The following is a 17,125-nucleotide window of genomic DNA, read 5'->3' as shown; positions in this document are numbered from 1 at the left end:
ACAAGTTATTCTTTCATTGAATTTTTGAATAATTTTCTATTATTGATTTCTTTAAATTTTTTAATGATACATTAAAGTTACTTCATTGATTGGGACATACCGGGAGGTGCGTCGCCGAGCGGAACATAGGAAGACCCATGTAAATTTTAAGGTGGTCAATTATTGGCTTCCCTGTACATCTTATAGGAAAAATGTAAGATAACTTTTTGAAGAGACCAATCTGGCAAACCCTTGTGCAAAGTTTCAAAAAATTTTAATAAGCGAATCTTGAATTATTCAATTAAACATAATTGCCAAATTAGCAAATTTTCGGTTCAGGTAAAACCAAACGGGCATAAGTTATTTTACTTTTTTTCTGTAAAATGTACAGGGAAGCCAATAATTGACCCCCTTAAAATATACATGAGATTTCCTATGTTCCGCTCGGCGACGCACCACCCGGTATACCAGTTTTTGAATCACGTCTCTACATGTAAAAAATAAATGACAATGGAAATAAACGGCTTAAAGTTTCCATAAATTGATTTAAACTCGCTCTATTTGCCATATTGAAGTAATGCTGTTTTTAAAAACTTCCATTCACAAAAATGCCAATTTACTATTTAGTTATCTAGTATATTATCTAAGCCCTAAGTTCAGAGTTAATAAAAACATTTTCTTGAAGGTTGGTACTATACTTGTCCGCTTGCTGGGTTTAATTCCACCCATATTATTAGTAAAACATCTTGAATGGAAATTCTCCTATATTTTAACCAATGTACCTGGTGGTTCGACTATAAATACCCGAGATGGTTGGATTTTTGAAAAATTTATACCTATAGCACCTAACGTATTACTAGCTGGTAAGAAATTTTTTATATGATATATAGATTTTGTGTGTTAACCTCAAAAGAGTAAAATGATAATGAAAAATATAAACAAGAAAAAATGCAATTACTTCACAATAAATATACTCATTGATATAAAAAGTATTACAGCTAAAAAGAATAATTTTTTTAATTTAATTTATAATAATGACTATATTTAAAGCATGCTAAGGCAATAAGGACAACGTTTTATCGTTTATTCTAATATTTTTGAAAAAATTTATACTTATCTTATTTTTTAATTTCCCAGAGAGCAACAAACGTAATGTTTTGGTTCAAAATGACTATATATACTCTATATAATAATAAACCATTTAAAAAGTTACTTTTAAAATAATAAATTGTTGCACGGGTTTTAATTTAAATAACATTTGTCCAAAATATAACGTCTTTGATTAAATTCTACATGTTTATAAAAATAATTTGTACTAATAGTCAGAAACAATTTTTTAAATTTAGTAAATTTAAATAGCAAATATTTCTAGATGATTATTGGGAGTTACTTTAGAATAACCATTAGAAATGTAAATTATTTAAAGCACATTCTTAAAAAGAGATTTATCGTATAAACAAATACGACTCGATATATTTTTTTTTATTTACTCTACTTTATTTTAAAACAACATTAAATTAAGCTCTAAGACCATCCAATAAATGTATAAAATGTTTGATATTTATAAACAAAATAATAGAAAGTTAACAAAAAGTATTTGACTCGAAAAACTCATCCATTATCCCAAAGATGCTGGTCATACACTTTTATAAAAGGTAAAAAACACGAAATCTACAGCATCACAAATACATTTAATAAAATAACGAAGGTTACATGTTTCGCTCGACTAGAGCATCATCAGACCTAAACAATAATTAAAATTATGTAACCCGAAAACAGGAGAATTCAACAAAAACATGTAACCTTCGTTATTTTATTAAATGTATTTGTGATGCTGTAGATTTCGTGTTTTTTACCTTTTATAAAAAAAGTATTTGGTTGAAAAAAAAACAATAAATAAGTTTATAAATTTATGTAATAATATTTTTTTGTCTAATATTACAATTTGTTTAATTCAATATTAGTATATTATATTTTCAGGTGTGTCTATTGCAATACTGAGCTATGACGAAAAATTTAATATAGGAGTACTGATTGATAAGGCATTAGTAAAATCTCAAGAGGAAGTTCAAATGATAGCAGACGATATTTTAATTTCTATAAAATCGTTGGATCATCAACTAGAAAAGTAGGATTAGCTGAAGTTAGAGATGCAAAGTTATATTAATATATATATATATTTAAGATATTTTTTTTATTTCCATTTTTTTATTATTTAAATATTAAAGGACAATGAAATTGTATTTAACTTTACTTAATTTTATTTAACTTTTATCTTTCTATTGTTGTCTTGGAATTAGTTCTACTATAGCTCCTACTGAAAATAAACTCTTACTAAGCTCAGAAATAAACAGTACATTGTTTGTGGTTCTGCCAAACTACTGACTTTTAATGTATACTTGTATTTCAATTATTCTCCCTCCAGCAGCTTTTATGAATTTGTCATTTGCCTTTAGAACAGATACAAGTTCATCTATGACTTGAAAACTAACTCTTTTGACTTGTCATAAACAAACTGGCCACTGAGTCACAAATCCATTCAATTTTTCCAACACCTGAGCTAGCAGTAAAAATTGTTAAAATATCTCAAACATATTAACATTAGCATTATTAGATACTTGGTTCGAGCCTTGGCTAATATTTTTATCAGCTATTCTTTGTCGATATTCATGTCCTAACTTATTACAATAATTGCAAGTTATTTTTTTCTGAGTTTTGAATACTTGTTTTCATAAATTTGCCAGATTCTAACGTAATTTGCCAAACCTGGACTTCTAGAGCTAAGCGAAAGACCTCTGAATCATCATTTGTCATTCTGGTTTCCTCGTAGCTAGATTTAGATAGTAGCTAGATTTTCAAATGTTTATTCATTTATACTTACAGAGTCCCATGCTGTCCTAAAAGCATTGCATTTGGGTGGTAGGCTATTTATAACCTTTAAACAAATTGCACTTAAGCTAATTAAATCGATGTAAGCAGAAAGGGCACATGTCAAAAAAACACATTTTTGGGAAATCAATAAAAACTGTTCATCAAATTAAGTAAAATTATTAACATTTATTGTTATAATTGATTTGTAGTTTGAATAGCACGATTTGTCTCCTTATATTTTAAATTTAAAAATTGATTTTAGCTCCCCCAGAAGGCTTTGAAAGAATTGACATGTGCACTTTTTGCAAATAATGCTATTTAGTAAATTTAAAAAATATTTATTTTTTTTAATACAGCTTTAATTATGTAATGTGCAAGTCGAAAATAAACAGCTAATTTCAATAGAAGAGTACAATGTTTTGGAAAAACTAATCACTCATTAATTATTGATTGTAAGCCACTGAAGAATAGCATCAAAATATGGTTTGTGTTCTTCTGCAACAAAAGCAGTGCTTTCCTTATATGCTCCATTTTGTTGGCCTTAATAGGAACTTTTCCTAAGGGATGCACAAGGCTCGTTGGCAAAGTTGGGCAGGCCATTCCAGGTTGTAATAAATTAAATGTATGTGACACCAAACCGTCAGTAAAAGGATAGGCTTGAACAGTGCCTTTTTGTTGGGATGTGTATTTAAACCATGAAAAGGTGCTTATTTGAAAGTTGACCTTTTCGTTACGAGGAAAATGTTTTGTTTTTTCAGAGACACAGGTTTTTTTATAAAATTTTCCCCACCAGTTTTTAAAATCTAATACGTCACTTGTTGCAACCTCTCTGACTGGAAATTTTGCTTTATTTTTTGTACTGGTAATAATAATCGTGGAAATTTCGTGAATGGTGCATATTCTATCATGTTTCCGTAAATTTCCGTAAAAGCCCCTGTCACACGGGAGAAATGAATGCCTCCTAGCTGGGAAAAAGTGCCAAATCATGCTAAATTTACCAGAATCTGTGTGAGCCAAAAAATCCTGACCATAGTATGATTCTTGTTTTGGCCCCAGAAGTTATAACTATAAAGATGAAGCTCCGATTGATTTTCCTTGAATTCATTAAGATGTTTTCTTTGCCTGTCCCTCGTGGTAAACGTACATCCTGGATTTATTTGTCTTAAGATTGTGAATACAAAATGCGGACACAGTAAGCTGCTGGTAGTAAAATACCTCACTCACAGGCGTTTTGGGTAACTGGACATTTTGCATAAAATCGAAGGCCAATGACAGAACTACCTCTTTATTTTCCTTTTCTTCATTATCTTTGGTTATTTATCAATTCTGCGACGGCAGTACGCTTGGCCGTGTCATTCAAATTTCGGTCTTTTATTTTGTTATTTAGTAATTCACAAGTCGAACAAACATCAACTTGTGGTCTTCCGAAAGAGAGATTAAAATATTCACGGAAAAAGCATCTATAAAATGAAAAGCTTACCTTTTGGTTTGGATACTTCTCTAGGTAAAGTTGATGCATTTTTGTTAAATTTAGCTGGCTATTTAAATAATGTTTTTCACGTCCTGAATAGTGGCTGATTTTTGTAGGAAATGATTGTATGTGTTCCTATACACAATTCCGAATTTCTTCTGAGAAAGTATTAGCACTTGTAATTTTTCCGCGTAAGTCATTCGGTGATATGCCTTGTGAGGATAAGGTGTTAATTCTCCTGATGCGTTTCTACGTGATAGCATATAAATTCAAAAATGCTTTAACACAAATCTCTATTTTGGAACTTTCTTTAAATGAGTAGTACTTGAAACTTTTTGATTTGGGTTTATTTTTGTCACCTGGTCGAGGACGCCGCTGCTTTACTTCCATCATATCCACAAGATCCTGTAGAAAAATGTCTTGTTTATTTTTAGAGCTTAAACTTTATAAAATCTATCTATATATATAATATATATATTTATCTATATATATATTTATAAATCTATCTATCTGCATCAGAGAACTTTTCAGAGCATTTCATTCTACAACTAAATAATGAAATTAACCGATGTGCCAAAAGTACTATAAAAGAACCTACCTCCAAAGGACTCCATTATTAGTTTTTTTCTCACAAACGTCTCTCTCCTTTACTATTTTTATAAGACTTTTCTTCCAATCTTGGCTTTTTCTGTATGTTGCGAGCATACTTAGAAGGCTCTGCTTTTCGTCTTTTATTAGGTGTTAGTTCAGAATTGTCATTCATGTCAAATGAAACTAAAACCACGTGCAACTGTCCCCGAACCAACCAACAGATTAACTGAAGTCGAATTTTTGCTGATGACGTAAAACGCACGACAAACACATGTTGACCCCACCATTTGAAATACTAAAACCGATTCCAAGCGGTCTACCGGTAATTACTGTTCCTAATTGGTATTAACCAAACACGTCCAAGTGGTTATAGTTATAACGTGACGTCACCAATTAGCCCTTTATACGTCATCAATTTGGAGCAGTAATTACCCACGTCCGGAGCTGTTTTCTAAGCGTCAAATGTCAAAGATATAGAAATAAGTGCGAGAAAAAATAAAAACAAAAAACAAATTATTTCCTTTTTAAAAATGACACAAAATTTATTATGGCTAATGATTTTCTTTTTTGATATTTGTGCACAGAATAAACGATCTCAGTTGTGTGAGATCGTTTATTCTGTGATTTGTGTTTAAGAACTAATTACATATAATATTATTGGCGTCTGGGGTATTATTTAAAAACAAACAAAATTATGATAGTGATAGCTGACAAATTACAAAGTTACATCAACCAAACACGTCCAAGCGGACACGATTGGTTATGTTATAAAGGGACTGTTCAAGGTGAACCAAGGGCTTAACCGCGGTTAAAACCGATAGATCGCTTGGAATCGGTTTAACATTTCGCATAAACGGCACATGTCACTGACGTGTGCCTTTTATGCATAACGCTTGCATTATTACCCGACATTTCTAAGACGTCGGGGATGCGGACTTGTGCCCCTTATGTATAATCCGTTGCGTCTACCATAGGAACACATTTTAGGTATAATGGCAATTTGTCAAAATATTGACTTGTGCCCTTTCTGCTGACACCGGTTCAATTGTCTCCTTGACGCCTTTTAGCTGCCTGACTATTAATAAAATTTCAGAAATATGGTCAGCAATTTTCGGATTTTCCGCCATTTAACAAAAACGCTGTCATTAATTCCCTGGCTATCTCGGTTTTTTATTCATGTATTGACATGAGCCTGGTCTACATTTCAGCAGCCTTTTTGCAATTAATTAAATGCTAAATGCAATCCTGCGTAATCGTAGATAAAAGATAGATCTAATAATGACTGTTAGAAGACTAATGTAAACTTTATATTTTGGCACTTGTTTTGGAATGAGTATCTATATACCATCGAAGAGTTATACTTCTTAACATAAATTAAACCCACAGGATCTGAAAAGGTAAATTTGACTAAATAATTTGTCCAGTTTTCACTTTTATAGCGTGACGCCATCTAATAACAGTTTTGCTTTGAAACAAGAATTAAGGTATCTAAAGTTGAAAAAGTAAAATATTGAATATCAAATCACTGCTTATGAGAAACTCGTTAAAAAAGAGTTCTATTTCTATTAATGTTTCATAACAGGATTTAGACCTCTTTAGTTTAGAGGTTTAGAGTTTGGAGGTTCCTGAAAATTAAAATTGCTAAATTATTTACTCTTAAGTCACAACTACCAACTTCATTTACGCAATTGAACACTTAAGCCTATATTTCCTTATTATTACAGTTTTTTAAAATTAAAATCAACAAAAAAGCGGGAATTCATCTATGCAATAACATAAGTAAAAAAACAATTTAAAAAAAGGTAATAAAATATTTAACATTGTCTCTTGCAACCTGTTTTTGAAGGTACTAGACAAGTAAATAATTATTAGATAAACTTTAATTTACCGCTTATATTAAATAGTAATTTCATTATTAACTTGATATTTTATAATAACATTATTTTATCGTGTTTGATGATAATTTTTTTTTTTCTGAATTCATATATAACCGTGAAATATCAAATTCATAAGCTGTAAAATTACTTAAGGATGCAATAAAAACTATCAACAAATATCCATTATCACAAAACCCAGCTGTAATCGCTGGCAACAGATAATATAATGACGAGTTAAAGGCCAAGAAATTATTTTGCGATGAGATAAATATGTAGACACAATAATTCTTTTAAAATAGTTTGAAGATTAAAAGTGAAAAGACGTATATGTGTGTGCAATAGATTTGGAAAAATGTCTTATAAGGAAATTAATGAAAAACTGGTAAGTGCCTTTAAAAAAAAAACTAAACTAATTTTTTTTTAAATTTTAGGACTTCTCATCATGTAAGGTTCAGAAACAGTATATACGAGAGCCCAACCTACTAAGAACCTTGTGTATAAACATAATTAGTCTCATTTTTTTCATAATATCTATAACATTTTTTTTCTTCTACAGAAAAATTATAGAAATTTATTTAAAATTTAAAATAGGTAATTTATATGGAGGTGTTCTAGCTTGCGAAGATCTAATCTTTTTTATGCCTGACGTATCAAAGTGCCATATTACCACTGTAGTATACGCTCGGTCTGGAAAAGTGGATATGGTTAAGAGAGTTAAAGAAATTATACAAGAGAAGGTCAGTAACTAAATTATGAAACTTTTATTATTACAGACAAAAATTTGGTTAATCTTTAGGTTTTTGATGAACCTGATAACTATCCCAAGCTTACTAGTACAGTTCACCCATTTGGAGGGTACTATTATAGGAAAAAATACCAGTGTAACGTAAATGACGTAGTTAAGGAAATTAAACTTAAAAATAATAAAGAGCTTACAGAAGAATATTTAAAGAAATTTACTGGCGAGGTAACAAATTCTGAATTTGGGAAAAGCGGAACTCTCCTTTGGGAAATACATGTTGGATCAAGTTCAATTAAAAATAAAGCAAATGTAAGCATAAAACATACTCCCAATCATTTTTGTTAAAACAGAAATTTTTTTAGGGTACTTATACCTATCCGATAATCTCAAGATTTCATCATTCAATTGCTGATGGAACTTCTCTAGTTTCTCTCCTGATTCAAATCTTTGGAGATAGTTCTTGCCAAAATTATGGTGAAAAACTTTTTCAACAGAAGCTTAAAAATCCGCACCAAATAAGGAAAGAAACATGCGTTCAGAAATGGCTAGTTTTAATTATAGTAAGTATATTTTGCTAATTTATTTGATCAATTAAAGTGAAGTGAGAGTTAGTGTCAGAAATAACGGACCAGTCAAAAAGTCGGTTTATTATTAGTTGAGTTACTTCTTTAGCCAATACAGTTTTAAATGTTCGAGAACGGAGACAAAAGTGAATATGATGAATTACAGTTTTTTATTAGTGAAACTGAATTTTAAGGTCTATTGTAGTGGTGTCATTTTAATGTATTAAAAGCATCCCTTAGAATAATTTATGAAGCTTTCTACCGATCACTACTAAAATCACCTTCATAAATACAGTAGGCAGGAAGTTAGAGTAAAATCTGTTTAGCAACAGTCTTGAGGGTGCTTGTCGGATCCAAATTTCCAAAACCTCAAATAAACCCTTAATATTTCTCTAGTGATCACTACTAAAACAACAAATTATTCATTAACTTTTCCCTACCTAGCATTACTTAAATTATCTTCCTAGCTACAATAGGCAAGAAGTTAGAGGAAACTCTATTGACCAACAGTCTTAAGTACGCCTGTCAGGCCTAAATTTCCAATATATCTTAAAAACTACCAATTTATCAAAAAAATTATAGGAACACCAAATGAATCTTCAGTCTTTTCCTATCGATTACTGCTAAAATCATCTTCATAACTACAATAGGCAGGTAGTTAGGGCAAAATCTGTTTAGCGACAGTCTTGAGGGCACCTGTCGGATACAAATTTCCAAAATATCCCAAAAACTAATAATTTTTTAAAAATATTATTGAAATATTAAATAAACCCTTAACCTTTCTCTAGCGATCACTACTAAAATCACCGTCCTAACTACAATTGGTAGGAAGTTAGGACAAAATTTGATGAGCGACAGTCTTCAGTGCGCCTGTCGGGCCTAAATTGCCAAGGTATCTCAAAAACTATCAACTTTTAAAAAAATTCATAAAACAACTAAATAAACCCTTAATCTTTCTTTATCGATCACTACTAGAGTCACTTTTTTAGCTATAATAGGCAAGAAGTTAGAGCAAAATATGTCAAGCGACAGTCTTGAGTGCGCCTGTCAGGCCTAAATTTCTAAGATATCTTAAAAGCTACCAATTTGTCAAAATAAAGAAACACCAACGAATCTTCAGTCTTTTCCTATCGATCACTCCTAAAATCATCTTCATAACTACAATAGGCAGGAAGTTAGGGCAAAATCTGTTTAGCGACAGTCTTGAGGGCACCTGTCGGATCCAATTTTCCAAAATATCTCAAAAACTAATAATTTTTAAAAAATATTATTGGAATACTAAATAAACCCTTAACTTTTCTCTAGCGATCACTACTAAAACCACCGTCCTAACTACAATAGGTAGGAAGTGAGGACAAAATTTGATGAGCGACAGTCTTCAGTGCGCCTGTCGGCCCTAAATTGCCAAGATATCTCAAAAACTACCAATTTTTTTAAAAATTCATAAGAACATCAAACGAACCTTATACCTTTCCTTATTTAACACTACTAAAGTTATCTTCCTGGCTATAATAGGCAAGAAGTTAGAGAAAAATTTATTGAGCGACAGACTTGAGTGCGCCTGTCGAACCCAAATTTCCAAAATGTCAGAAAAACTACCAATTCTTAAAAAATTTACCGGAATACAAAATAAACCTTTAATTATTCCCTACCGATCACTATTAAAATCACTTTCCTAACTACAATAGGCAGGAAGTTAGGGCAAAATTTGTTAAGCGACAGTCTTGATTCCGCCTGTCAGGCCTAAATTTCCAAGATATAAGAAAAACTACCAATTTATCAAAAAAAATGTAGGAACACCAAATGAATCTTTAGTCTTTTCCTATCGATCACTACTAAAATCATCTTCTTAGTTACAACAGGTAGGAAATTAGAACAATATCTGTTTACTGACAGTCTTAAGTGCGCATGTCGAGCCCAAATTTTAAAGATATTTTAAAAACTACTAATTTCGCAAAAAATTTATTAATTCACTTTTTCTATTTGTATAGTTAATATTCAATATCTGATATAACAGGTTAAAAATAATTTTGCAATATCTTACGAACTTGCCGGATCTACTATGTTGGATGAGTTGCTGTACTCTTTTCCGCAGAACTGCGTCATCAGCATACCGAATATTATTAGTCCATGCACCAATAACACAATTTCTGCATTCTGGAGTGCTTCTTAAAAAATGGCATCAGTCCTTTTTGAATTTGAAATGCTCTTACTACTTCATTTCCGACCTTTAATTTTGCATTTTCGTGCCGGTACAGATTTTTTATGCATCTGTTACCTTTTTCCTCCAGTTCTCTAACATGTGCTATTATTTTATAATTTTGAAATTTAACTACTTCTTTTTTAGCACTATAAAGCACAGATACATTATTCTGATCATGGCAATTTTGTATCAAAACTATGAGACTATAAAGAAAAATAGGATTATCAGAATTTTGGTGTAGGAATTAGGAAGTCAAAGGATACTTAGTGTAATTACTACCGTTATCATATTTGTATTGCTTATGTTGAGTAGTATGCCGGTCGTACAATCAGGTTCAGTTATTTTCTGTTTTCAATAAAAGCTTATAGTACCGCTTTTCTTCTATTAATAAATATCGTCGAAGGGGCAAATAAAGATAAGACTACAGCACTTATCCTACTGGATTTGACACCTTTAGATATAGACATTTATTAAGCAAATTTAAATCTTTTTGAATAAGCAGCATCCTCTAGCATTTTTTAAAAATTATTTAAATGACAAATATCAGATAGCTTGGCTTGATGACATGATGTGGTAAATCCAATAAAGGGAATTCTGCAGGGTTCCATTCTAGAACCATTTGTGTTATCTGCACTTACGACATTAAATTTTATAATAATGCATAACTGTATTATACAGAGATATGCTGTTGATATCTAGCTATATGCTAGTCTTTTAAAATTTAATACTAATGATATTGTAATGTAATTATTGAACCTGAGGCAATGAAAGTAAAAGTGGTGTAACTCACTTAAATATGACATTGAGATATAAAAATTTTACTAGTATGAATAATGAAAATGCATTTTTGAATATTTTGGTGCACTAAGGACCTAAATTCCAAATTTTAGTTATAAATTTAAAATTTAATTTCAGAAAAAAAAATAAGGGTTGTTTTCAAGGGGGTAAAGTAACTTGCAATACTTTGGTTTAAGAAGGTTTTAAAAATATGTAATGAGAGGGGTATAGGTTTTATAGCTTTTTTGGTAGAAAATAGGTGTTTTAATGAAAAACTGCCAGTATTACAAGGATATAAGACATAATAGTAATAAATATAAAGGTAAGTAATTAAAAATATAGAGTACACGATTATGTTAAAATTTATAATTATCGTTATTATGTTTCGCACACTTTTCATAAACAGCTCGTTGTTCTTTTCCAAATCTGATCTCGTTAGTGCTGACAAGATTTGCAAAACAAATGTAAAAGGCAGAGAACAAATTTAGGGTGGTAAATCATACAAGTTTTTTTTGTTAGCTAAAATGACCTGACGAAATGCAGTTTGTCGGAATAATCTAGTTTAATATTTTTTTATAATTTTGGCTTTGTTAGATTCTTTTTGTAAACGCTTTAGTTAGATCAAAAAGGTCTTTAAAGTCTTCTCTTCCCATATTCAGCCAATTTACTTCTGCTCATGTTTCTTTCTCAAACATTACAGCGACATAGGATACATTTTTATAGTAAACCATAAAACCATTCACCAAAATAGTATCAGTTAATCGATTTTATTTAAGAAGGAAAAAATAATGCCTTGTGGAAAATCTGTCAAAACCTCAAAAGTACCGTGGATATATCACTAATTTAATTTAGACCTATCAGATCTTCCTCCAAAATACTTTCCGCTCAAACATAATTGTCTAGAACATTATGAAGAGTACTATAAGGCACTTTGTTAAAAGCCTTTGTAATATCAAGAAAAGCATAAACAATACATTTTCTACCTCCATAAAAGTGGTTTTTAAATATGTATGTAGAGGTGCTAATTTATCAATTAGTAGAGTATTTTTAGAAGAAGTTTTTCGTTTTGGCCTCTATTAAAAAAAGTAGGCAGTTTAGTCATATAATTTAAAGGCTTCAATATAAAACTTAAATAAAGTATAAAACTTAATATTTTATATGTTAAATGAGAAGTCATATCCGAAAGCGTAGTTTTACTCTCTCATTGTTTTATCTACCCAAATTAATACAATTTCTTATGCTATTTTCTTCTCAGTATTTACCATTATTATCTTTTATAACCAGTACTTGTTTACACATATACATGTACTACATGTTTTCCTTATTTTACTGAAATATATTTAATTGTTCCTTATCATTTATTCACATTATAAGCTCTGTTACAGTTTTTCTCAATCAAATCTATTTCTTCTATTTTAGACAAATTTGTTTAAAAAAGCCCTCTTGTATTTGGAACTTATCTTCATTTCATTTGGAAGGCTTGCAGAATTAAATCAACTTAAACAAATCGACATAAATCCCTTGCATGGTACTAACTATACAGGAGAAAAGTTATGTGCCTGGGCATCAGAAGACAAAGTAGAATGTATTCCTTTAGTAAAAAGCATTAAAAATAGATGCCAAACTAAATTTACTACTGTTATTTGTACTGCAGTTACTGCCAGTTTATCACATTATTTTAAGAGAGTAAGTTATTAATAATTTTTTTTCTTAAGGTTACTTAGGTAGCACTGGATTTTTTTAGAATCAATATCCAATTCCAGAATATATGTCTGGATTTATAACAATGCTCCTAGATTATCCAGACGTGGATATGTCTAAACCTGTGGCACTTAGAAATAAAACTGGTGGTTCAGTGTTTGAATTACCGATGCTTTATGGATCTAAAACATTACAAGAGATATTTACAACTATATCTCAAGAAACGAGTAAGCAAATACGACTAGCAGATGCTTTGGTAAGTATATATTATATTATCGTTGATGTATATATTATTTTTGTATTTGTAGGCAATGACCATTCTTTTACGTTTCATTACGTATATTCCAATGACCTTACTTAAATTGAATTATGGTTGGTCAGCTCATACTTACATTTTAACCAACGTACCTGGTGGCTCACACATTACTACTCAAGATGGTTGGGTTTTTGAAAAAATCATTCCTATTGCGCCAAATATGGTAAAAGTTGGTAAGGATAATGACAAGTGTTATATCTTTTTTTTTTAAAGAACTAAATAAACTGACAAAAACGTATATAAAATTGTTAAAATATGCAAGGCCATAATTCTAGTTTATAAGCAATTTGACTATAGTCTAAATATTTAATGAATTTTACTATTTTTGACTATATTTGACTTTGTTAAATCTTTTAGGATGATCTTAGTTCTTGAATTGCATTATGAATTGCATAAATCATATTGTGTTTTTCTTAATCTGGGGCTTTTAGTTAAGTTTATGCAATATTTAAAATTATTAATCAATTGCAAAGATTGTATGTAGTATCTGGATGGTATGTTCTACTGACTGAGTGAACATCATTGGTAGAAGCACTGCTTTTCATCCTACAGGCTTTTTCTTTGGTGCTTATTTACATTTGTTACTTTTGTCACAAAAAACTATTAATTATTAATATGTGATCTAACTAGCTTAGATCTTGTGTTTTTTATGCAAAAATCTAGGATATTTTTACACTAAAGACCAGAAATAATTATTTAATTTTAAAGGGATAACACATTTTCTTTTTTAGGTTTATCAATTGCTCTACTAAGCTATGATGAGAAGTTCCAGATAGGAGTATTAGTCGAAAAGAAACTTATTCAATCTCAGCAGGAACTACAACAAATCGCAGATGATATTCTTTTTTATATAAAGGCATTAGATAATCAAACAAAATAGTATTTAATTTTAGAACTAATAGGAAATGTGTTTGTTCTTAGCAAGTTTTTAATATTTTATCAGTTCTAGTTGTATTATTGATTTAAAATAAATATTTAAATTACTTTCTGGTTTTTCTTCTTATGTTTTTGTTTTTTGAGTCTTATAATATTCCAGATGCCCGCTAATGAAGGGTAAAAAAACCGTTTAATATTATTAACAGGGTGTTAAAATTTATCTTTGACTTTTACTACTCACTTGCTACATGTACCTTTTACTAATAACTTAACAAAAATTAATTTTTTTTTACCATTTCGGTATTTGGCTTTTTTTTAGAACGGACAATAGAATGTGTTATTAACTTAAAATAAACAAAATACAATTAAATCATAAAAAAATCCTGTCGGTAATATCCATATATCAGTTTGATCAAAGCGAGCCGACAAATATAAGTAAATACAAGACATCTAAAGAATTAATTAATTAAATTTTATAAAAAAAGCTTTAAATAATAATAATATGCCCTACTTTTTTTGTTAAGTTAATATCTCAAAACTTTTTTTTATTAATGAAAAGTTATCTAATGTGTGAAGACTGTTATACTAAGTAGACACCTTTTCCGGAATATAAAACTGAAGGAAACTTAAGATTTTTGACCGAAAATAACTAAAATATAAATCCGGAATGCTGGCCATCTCTCCCGAGTATCCGGGAGTGATGCCCTTCAAGACTCCTGAAGTAGTTTGCCTGGAGTTATTTCAGATGGTGTTTCTTTTATGGTTATGTCATCGGAACGTTTGCTCTGCATCTATTCCCACAAAACTTCGTTTGGAAAAGGATTATCTGGTTAAGAAGAAGGGCCAGCAATGGGTTCAGCTAACGTGCCTGGAACAAACGGCAACTCCGGCTGAGTACAAACTCTTGCTTCGTCGAATTTTTTTTGATTTTCAGCAGGCATACCGTCATGCTGACGGTTTTCTGCATTTTCATCAATCAAGTACGCATAATCCGGTATGATATTGGGATCGTATGGGCATATGCCTACTTTTAAATGCACATATTGCATTTAAAGTTGCTGCTGCTTTTGCCCAAGCCTCTGATATTAATGTACCAAATTGTAGCCTGCTAGTTTTTCGTGAATGATTTGATCTCATCCATTTATTGCACACGTTGTTCCACGCTGATTTTAGAGTTTATATAGGCTGATTTTGCAGACATGTAAACATAAGATCCTGGTGGCATAGCATCTTCATATTCAGCTTTTTTATTTTTTCCTTTCATAATAAAAACTAGCGGTAAAATTGTTCCTTCGGCATTACAACATGCAATCACTAAAATAGTCTCACCCTTTTCACCCGAAGTTATAGAAGAGACCTGTTTAAATCCTTTAGTAGCAATAACTTGTGTTGCTTTATTGCAGAGCTGCAAACCAGATTCATCCATGTTGTATATGTGCCCAGGTTTAGTCATGATATCATTTTTCTGTAAAATGGAAACCAAAAGTTCAAAGTACTCCGTTACACGTGGTCTTGACATTCCCACTGCCCGAGCAACAGACACGCCTTCAGATTTTCGTACCGATAATGAACTATTTCGTCTCAGAAACGAATTGAGCCAGTCATAACCCGCTCTCTCACTGTCTACGTTAAATCTATGGCCTATACCAAGGGCTGTAGCAAATTTGTAAGCAATATGTCTTACATCATCACGTGTAGGTGCAAAACCCCTTGACTGTATTTTTTTAATATGCAATACCAACTTTTCCTCATTGTGCTTGCCTAGTATTGAAGATGGTCCTAGGCCTGTTTTTTCGGTATTATTATTTGCCCGTCGGCGACGCAATGTTCTTAAGGGAATTCCAAAGTTTCGGGAGGCTTGATTGATACCCATTTCACCACTTTCAATAGCCTGTAAAGCCGCAACCAACTCCTCTTTGGTCCAACGAGCCCCTTCTGGGCATTTGCGCTTGTATTCGGTAGGCATTCTGCAAAAAAGGCAAACAATGTTTAAAACATACTCTTTAAAAATTTCAATGGGGCATCTATCCCAAATGCATGGGAGAGATGCCCCACCCCATAGTTTGCGACTAAGGTATATTTAGTAAACCCAAATAAGTTTAAATAGTCTCTTTGCATGCTATTATACAAATACCTTCTAAAATTTTGAAAACGCTTACAAAAAATAAATATTCACAAAATATTATACACTACAAAATAAATATTAACATACCTTAAAAAAATAAACGTAAACAATTTCGGCGATGTTATTACCGGCACTGACTTTCGACATCAACTACACGTGGTCATTGAAAACCCAATCGTTGCACATTGAAACAACGCGCCTCTAGCGGAATATATGCGAACCACAAGCCGTGGCCATCTCTCCCGGACTTACCCTAATTTATAAAAAAAATTATTTCTTTTTTTTTATTGGCGAGTTAAAGGAGAATCTTCTTCCAAGAACTTTAGCTTATTTGAAGTATTTTTTCTTTGTTCTTATAGTCGGTTAAAATGCTTTTAATTTCTTGCAATTAAGGTGATCATTATATTGCTATGTTGGCATCACAGCCTCTATACTGTTAACTTTGTATATAAATTTGTCTTATTTTAAAACTAGTTATTCCAAGGAACTAAAGACCTTTAATAAGATTTGAGTCAATCCAATGATGCCAAAAAGATTATTATAGGATGAGTGATTCAAAAAAGATTGATTGATCATCTTATTACAACCTTATTTGTGATATTCTAACTTGGAATACCATAAATAGCTGGGTCTCTTGCGACGTTGTCAAAACCTGCAAAAAGTACCAAACCATTCTGTTAACTTGGCAAATAAGGTTAAGTTTCGTGGTATTTGCAATTAAAGCATGGAGAAAATTTTACAAATTACATTGTGGATAAAATGGAATAGTCTTGTAGCTTTTATTACCAATATAAGAATGCATTCGATGTTTTGGAAAAATCTTCTTGCAGGTAGATAAAGCATATTTTATCCCGTCTATATTTTATTAGGATTAGCACATGGCATTAATAAAAGTTAGCTGCTACAGCAAAAAAAAGTAATTTCTCATCTATTTTAGGCAGTTATCATCGTTATTTCTTTCTTTAAAAATCAAATAAGAAGTACTTTTTTTTTCGAAAATTAATCACCCGTACTCTTGATAATACTATTAGAA

General features: G+C 30.9%; 3 protein-coding genes across 3 annotated transcripts in view; 2 read left to right on the top strand and 1 right to left on the bottom strand.

Annotated features, from left to right (window-relative positions):
* The window catches only part of LOC126746235 (uncharacterized), a 13,869-nt gene extending 11,670 nt beyond the window's left edge, over positions 1-2,199 (top strand). Inside the window, exons 7-8 of the mRNA XM_050454388.1 lie at positions 665-842; positions 1,960-2,199. The gene's annotated coding sequence lies outside the window, so the exon portion shown is untranslated. The remainder of the gene's footprint in view (positions 1-664; positions 843-1,959) is intronic.
* A 4,732-nt stretch (positions 2,200-6,931) lies between these two features.
* Positions 6,932-14,075, top strand: LOC126746435 (uncharacterized). Its single transcript, XM_050454687.1, has 8 exons — positions 6,932-7,171; positions 7,221-7,526; positions 7,586-7,840; positions 7,894-8,091; positions 12,494-12,760; positions 12,819-13,031; positions 13,084-13,264; positions 13,823-14,075. Exons 1-8 carry the CDS (start codon positions 7,142-7,144, stop codon positions 13,969-13,971), a joined length of 1,599 nt encoding a protein of 532 aa, XP_050310644.1. The 5' UTR covers positions 6,932-7,141; the 3' UTR covers positions 13,972-14,075.
* Positions 14,076-15,108: 1,033 nt separating this feature from the next.
* On the bottom strand, positions 15,109-15,933 carry LOC126746588 (uncharacterized). Its single transcript, XM_050454896.1, has one exon. The coding sequence runs from the start codon at positions 15,931-15,933 to the stop codon at positions 15,109-15,111; it is 825 nt and encodes a 274-aa protein (XP_050310853.1).
* Between the last annotated feature and the right edge of the window lie 1,192 nt (positions 15,934-17,125).

This window comes from Anthonomus grandis, chromosome 17 (genome assembly GCF_022605725.1).
Source record: "Anthonomus grandis grandis chromosome 17, icAntGran1.3, whole genome shotgun sequence".
NCBI lineage: Eukaryota > Metazoa > Arthropoda > Insecta > Coleoptera > Curculionidae > Anthonomus > Anthonomus grandis.
The sequence above is the reverse complement of the archived record's forward strand: the minus strand, read 5'-3'. Positions and strand labels throughout refer to the sequence as shown.